This window comes from Benincasa hispida, chromosome 8 (genome assembly GCF_009727055.1).
Source record: "Benincasa hispida cultivar B227 chromosome 8, ASM972705v1, whole genome shotgun sequence".
Taxonomy (NCBI): Eukaryota; Viridiplantae; Streptophyta; class Magnoliopsida; order Cucurbitales; family Cucurbitaceae; genus Benincasa; species Benincasa hispida.
This window is the reverse complement of record NC_052356.1, coordinates 8,840,040-8,847,126: the sequence shown is the minus strand read 5'-3', so window position 1 is coordinate 8,847,126 and position 7,087 is coordinate 8,840,040. Positions and strand designations below refer to the sequence as shown.

Genomic DNA, 7,087 nt, shown 5'->3' with positions numbered 1-7,087 from the left:
TACAACAAACAACTTTTCATAATTATACTTTTGAACTTTAAACTGTAATTTTATAGTTAAATTTCAAATTTCCCTCTTTCCCTTTGCAGGCTGGACCAACTGGCAAAAAAAAAAATGGTGTTTGTAAAATATTGACAAACACATAAAATGGCATAGTGAAAGACAAATAGAAATAGATGAAGAGAATATAATGAGAATCAATTCCTCTCACCAATATTAACTAACAAAATAACAACAAACAAACCCTTCCATTGATTCCCTACAAAATTAAGCAAATTTACCAATTAGCCATTGGATTTTCCTTCATTTTCTCTCTTAACTTTCTCACTAACCAAACAAAAACCCCATTTCTTCTTTTTTTCTTTCCTACTACTAAAAACTATTCTCACTTTTTACACTCCTCTCTTCTTCTCTTCCCCAAATTCATTCTTACATTATAAAACAAGCATTTGGATTCTCATCACTAAACAATTGTGGTGCGTGTAAATTCTCCCCCACAAGCCCACCCGGCCCGTACCCGTATCCGTATCCGTGTCCATACCCTATTCCTACCATTCCCATATACTCCATTTTGTTCCCTTCCATTTTACCTCCACATCCATCTTCCCCACCATTTCCGTCGCCACCGCCGCCACCACCGTTACCGCCTTTCTTTTTCTTCTTACCTCCGCCATTGCCATTGCCATTGCCATCGCCGGTGGCAGCAGGGTCTTTCTTGTCGCCGCCACCGCCGCCACCTTCGTTTTTGTTATTATCCTTCTCCTTCTTCATTGGGACAATTTCAACGGGCCGTTTTAGTCTCTCAGTTAAGCTACCACTTAAGGCCTTAACATCCATTGTGCCTTTCACTGTCACCAAATCCTTTTGTCTGTCCACTGACATCTCTTGAACGCCTATTTGAAATCAAATCGAATCAAATTAAATCAGAATTCATGTTCTTGTTTAGTGATAATAATTGTTGATTTATATCTCTTACCTTTGAATTTCGTTGTTACTCTCTGAATCTTCTCTATACAGCCTTGACAGTGTAATGAAACCTTCAACACAGCCGTCGTCACCGGCGGCTGAAAAAACAGAGAACAACACACAAAATCAAATAGAATCACAAAGGGGACCGATTTTTCATTTGGGGGTTTGTTGATTTTTCAAATTACCTCTTTGGATTTCTTCTTATTCTCATCCGTTTTCTTGTCGGATTTGTTGTTATTGGAAGAAGTCTGGTCATCGTCGATCTTATCTTTGGGCTTCGAGTCCTTTTCCTTCTTGGGCTGTGGTGAAATCAAATCCACTTTCTTCTTCGTCTTATTTGAAAGTTTCTCACGGAGTTTCGTTGCGTCTATTTTCTTCCCCGTTACTGTCAATTTGTTGCCATCAATCTCAGCTTTCACAGACTGTACACCTGAAGAACAAACAAAAAACAGAGCCATATTCATGGTGTCAGATTCTTGCATTGCCGATAACGGAAAATTCCACAACGAAAATGGACTAAACAAAATTAGTTATGGAAATCAGATTTGGGTTTTTGTTTCCTCTCTTTCCACAGTTCGAAAACAGAGCCATTATCGATTCACTGCTCTGTAATGGCGGAAAGGGAAAAATCTAAAACGGAAGAGTATGAAATGTATGTTTGTTTATATCTAAAACGGATTGAAAAAGACAAAGTCCATAAACCTAAAAAAGGAAAAAACCATCAAAATCGAAGTGAAAATCAAAGCGATAACAGAATGAGGGGAAGAAAAACAGAGGAACAAAGAAATCCGCCATGGCCATGACCATCGTCATTATACCTTCAAATCCTTTAACACATTTGGTGATTTTGTTGGCACATCCTTCACAATGCATGTCGATCTTAAGAACAACAGTGAATGGAATCTCTTCCTTTTTCTTCCCACCTCCTCCTCCATCTCCATTGTTCTCATTCTCGTTCTTTTTCTTCTTCTGAACAGCCTGACAACAGAGAGAAAACCCATGAACACATACAGAAGAAAATACTAAAGAATTAAGAGGATGAAACGAGTGGAAGAAGAGAATAACCTCTCCCATTGAAACCCAGGTAGTTTTTTCTTATGAATTTCAAAAGAAAATAGAAATTAGAGATGGAAAACCGTTTAGAGAGGGAGAATATTTATAGCGAGAGAATCGAGTGTGTGTGTGAGAGAGAAATTTCAGAGGAAGCGGTTTCATTTGGTGAATGATGATGATGAAGACGTTGCCTTCACATGTGGCATACTCATGTCATCATATAAATGGATGAATAGATGTTATGTTATGTTATGTATGTATGAATGGCAATATTGGTTAAAGTTGTAAAAAGTTTTTTTCTTGTCAAAAAAAAAAAGCAAAAATGTAGCAAATGATTTATTTACTTAAAAAAAAAAAAAGTTAATGAGTTAGATACCAGTTTTAAAATGTGGAAATATTGAACTCTCAATTTTACGGAAATTTCGATGAAAATAACGATAAAATTTTGACCGATGGATATTTTTGAAAAAAAAATTATAAAAATGAAAAGTTCAAAAAATAAATTTAAATTAGTAAACAAACATGGTAGAATTATTAAACAAGTTAACATGTCTTTTATTTATATTATATTTATATTTTGTTGCTTAATTATTATGTTTCGTGATTTTTCTACAATATTATGAAAATATTGATTCATCCTTCATTTCGATATCAAACCCATGAAATCTAGTAAATATCGACATGTCAATGGAAATTTAATACTATGATTATATATAAAGTAGAAAAATACTTCTTGCATCTAGATGAATATATTTTTGTACATCCCAACCAATATTTCAAATCATAATTTATCACGTGATAAATTTATTTTTCTTTTGTAAATTATTTTATTAAAAATAGGTTTGGTCCATAAACTTTCATGAAAATAATAATTTAGTCCCTAAATTTTAATTGTTAACAATTTAGTCTATGTACTTTCAAATTTGTAACAATTTAGCTTCTAGACTAATAAATAACAATTTAGTACATTTATTTAATTATTTATAACAATTTAGTCTCTATCGTGAAAGTTTAAGAACCTATTTGATATATTTTAATGTTCAAGGGATAAAACTTAATTAAAATTTAAGGAATTTGTAAAACCAATAATGTTTTTTTAAGTGATTTTCAATTTATTTGTCAATTCTTTTACAATTTTAATCTTAATCTAAATTAAGTATTTCAATTATAAAAATTGTCGATAAAAAGTTCATTTTTTGTTAAATTATTGTTTAATTAATTTTTAACTAACATGTCACTAAAATGTTATTTATTTGAATTGTGAAACCAATTTGCTCATTAGCAAAATCTAATCCACTAAAATGTGATTTATGGTTGATTTTTGGTGGGCTCTTTCACCCCTATTTTTTTTTTTTATAATATTTTCTTTTAAAAAAATTATATACGTAGAATCCAAATATGATTATAAAATACTAATTTTATGATATATCAACTTATTATTAACATTTTTTTTTATGAAATGACTTAATTGGGAATTTATTACATTGAGTGTAAAATTGAGAATTTCAAAAAAATCAAAAACCAAATTGAGAGAAAAATATTAGAGATCATTTGGTATATTTAACTTATAAAATTTGATACCCTTATTTGTTAAAGGTTATGTCTAGATATTAGATATACCTTAAATTGTGTCTAAAAAAATGTCTTGTTTAACACTAATTTGAATGTTTTCTTTAAAAACAATGTGAAAGCCTAATAACATAAATCTATTTCAACAATAGTTGGGTGAGATTCAAGTTCAAAGAATCTATATTAAATCATCAATCTGAGCATAGCTAAAGCCTAAGGCTCGTTTGGTTTTTAAATTTTAAATCTATTTTCTCTCAATTTCTTACCATGCTTGACATATTTCTCGAGTAAAAGAGTTGCATTTTTAATCCAATTCCAAAAATAAAACAAACTTTTAAGAATGTTTCAAAACTTGACTTGAATTTTTAAAACATTGATAGAAAGTAAACGATAAAAAGGAAATTTAGAGGTAGGATGAATGTTTATAGACTTCGTGGTTACAAAAAATCAAGTGGTTACTAAATAAGACCTATATATTATAATCGATAAAGATATCAATAATCATCTCAAAGGTCAATGATTTGGTATCCCATTTTCGTAATTGTTCAACTTTAAAAAGAAAAAAGAACTTATTAATTTTAGGTAACAATTATGCAATTGAACTTATAAATATATTGATGTACATGGGTTAGATGGAAGACATAGTTATAATTATTAAAGATCACAAGAAGAAGTGAAATCATGCTAAAGTGAGCTTAGTTCAACGATAATTAACATGATCTTCCTCTTTACTTTAGAGATTGGAGGTTCGGTCTTCCATTCTAATAATGTTGTATTAAAAAAATCAAAGAAAAATGAACATCCAACCTTCTTTTAATACCATGGTAAAATATTCATTTTTAGTGGAAAATTATGCATGGTATTAAATTTTTCATTGAACGTATGAATATATTGATGTGAGTTAACTCATGTAAGGGTAAAAGACATTTTGACCAAATTAATTAAAACCTTTGTGCCAATTATGTTTTTTATATTAAATATTTTAATGACTTTGTTTTGGTTTTTAAGTGAGCATTTATGGAAAATTTAAAATTGGGAACAATGATCATTTATGAAAAGGGAATAATAATCACTTGTGGTTATGATTATTAAACAGCACAAGAAGAGAAGTCTCGAAAAGGGTAAAGAAATTTTGACCATTTTAATTTAAACGTTTCTACCAATTATGTTTCTTATATTAAATTTTTTTAATGACTTTATTTTGGTTTTGATGTTGGCATCTATAGAAAATTAAAAATAATGGAAATAATGATTATTTATGGGGTTTTCTTTATTTTATTTTCTTGGGAAATTCTTATAAAGTGGAAAAGTATGTGTCAGATAAAAGGGCAAAATAAATTTTGAAAAGATGTCATGAAAAACAAATCTTGATAATAATAATAATAATTATATCTTTTTCTCTATGCTAGATATAAAAAAATGCTAAAAATGAATCTTTGTTCTCCAAATGTTGTGGGTCCTCCATGTTTTTATGAAAATTTTATTTGATGAGAACTATAATCTCATAATTGGTTGTTTTCTAAATTTAATTATCAAAACTCTCCGCTAATTTAAGAATACATACAATGTATGTGAAATTTCATAATTTTTATTGAAAATTTAAAAATATATGAAACTTTTAACGTGTTATGCTAAAAGAATTATATAATTTTTTCTTAGTATATTCATATTATCGTCTTTTCATTATATATATATGTTGGGTTAATTATTAAATTTTCAAATAAATGTATATATATATTATGAATTTTGATATTGTAATATAGATAATATAATATTTTTTTTTATGTTTCTCGTATATTTATCGCCAAAGTAGTCACTCTTATACAAGGAATGATGAATTTTATTTAAAATTCTCTCAATGGATATCTCTGAAGGAATAGTTGTAATTGTTTGAAGGAAAAAAAAATAGAATTCTATAAAAAATTTAAAGAAAAATAAGAAGACGAAAATTTTTTCATAGCCCTATTTTAGTCTCTAAAATTTATGTAAAAAAAAAACCTATCTAAAATCTTATAGGTTAAATTCAAGTAACTAAAAAGTTTTTAGTTATTTTATAAAATTTACTTAAGTAATAAATATTATTTAAATATTGTTTTCATAAAATATTATGCATTATATTTAAAATTGTAAAATAATTTAACAAAGAAATCAACTCTGTTTTTCATATGAAATCCATTTTTATAATTTATAATTTTATTTTTTAAAAATATTACTTTTATTCTTGTTATCTTTTTAATGAATATCATTTTTATTTTCATAAACCTAGTTATAGCTGTATCTTTAAAACTTTTCGAACAATTTTTCTTTCAAAATAAAGGGATAATGAGTATAATATGGTTAAATCACAATTAGATTTTAAAAATTAAAATTAGAAAGATTATATTTTCAACTTCTATCTAAATCTATTCCTTTTCTATTTCCAACCAACTTTTTCTTCCTTATGTCTCTACTTTTATTGATTAAGAAAAAAAAATTATACGGCTACACGATACGGATATGATCGGATATGGTGATTCGTCAATTTATAAAAATCTAAGATACAGATACGTCTAAGAATATGTCATTATTTTATATATATATTTCTAAAAAAATAATATAATATAATATATACATATATATATATAATATATTTTGAGAAAATAGATAAATTTAACATACAAGTTAATAACAATAGCAAAAAATAGAATACAAATACTGAAATATAATACAAAAAAGCAACATCTAAGATGTTGAAGTACAATAGTTAATAAAATACAATAGAAAAGTAACTCTTATTGCAAAGAAGAAGAAGAAGAATATTAGAGAGAGAAGTATGAAAATAAACGAATAACTTATTGTTGAAGATATCCAAATGATTTATATTTTAGTGGACTTTGTGGGGACTCAAATATGAAGATGGAGTTTAGATGATTCTAGTCTATGGTTTGGTCTGTTATTTTTTTTTTCCTTTTAGTTCTGGATTCACCGAGTAGTGAGTTTTTTAAATAGATTGCCTAATTTTAGATTGGGAAAGATTAGATGAGTTACTTGTCTTTTTTCTTAAAAAAAAGTACGCATAGAAATAAATACGTCAAATCGTGTCAGATACGTATATGAAAAATATCTGAAAGTATAGATACATCAAATCGTATGTCAGATACGTATCTGGGAAGTATCTGGAAGTATCGGTATCTGATATATGTCTGATGCTGATTTTTTGCCTCACATGAAGTATCTGTGCTTCATAGCCTCCATATCTCATTTTACTTCCTCATTTTCTCAAATCTTCCATCTATATCTCTGTCTTGCCTCTTCACCCTTCCCTATTTTCTCTCCATTCTCTATTCAATATTCCAAAGTAATAATAAACATAAACACATCAATCAAAATAAAGTCGGTAAAAAAGCATTTACAATGTTATTGAGAATGTAGAAGGAAGAATAAAAAAAAAAGAGAAAGAAAATAAAAGGCTAAAAAATACACACATCAATGATAGTTATCTTTGGAGGAGAGATAT

General features: G+C 27.8%; 1 protein-coding gene across 1 annotated transcript; it reads right to left on the bottom strand.

Annotated features, from left to right (window-relative positions):
• Positions 1–229: 229 nt before the first annotated feature.
• On the bottom strand, positions 230–2,195 carry LOC120082806 (heavy metal-associated isoprenylated plant protein 3-like). The gene is made up of 5 exons (XM_039038129.1): positions 2,035–2,195; positions 1,788–1,947; positions 1,155–1,399; positions 977–1,064; positions 230–893 (listed from the first exon to the last, which is right to left on the bottom strand). The coding sequence occupies exons 1-5, from the start codon at positions 2,041–2,043 to the stop codon at positions 430–432; spliced, it is 966 nt and encodes a 321-aa protein (XP_038894057.1). The 5' UTR covers positions 2,044–2,195; the 3' UTR covers positions 230–429.
• Positions 2,196–7,087: the final 4,892 nt, after the last annotated feature.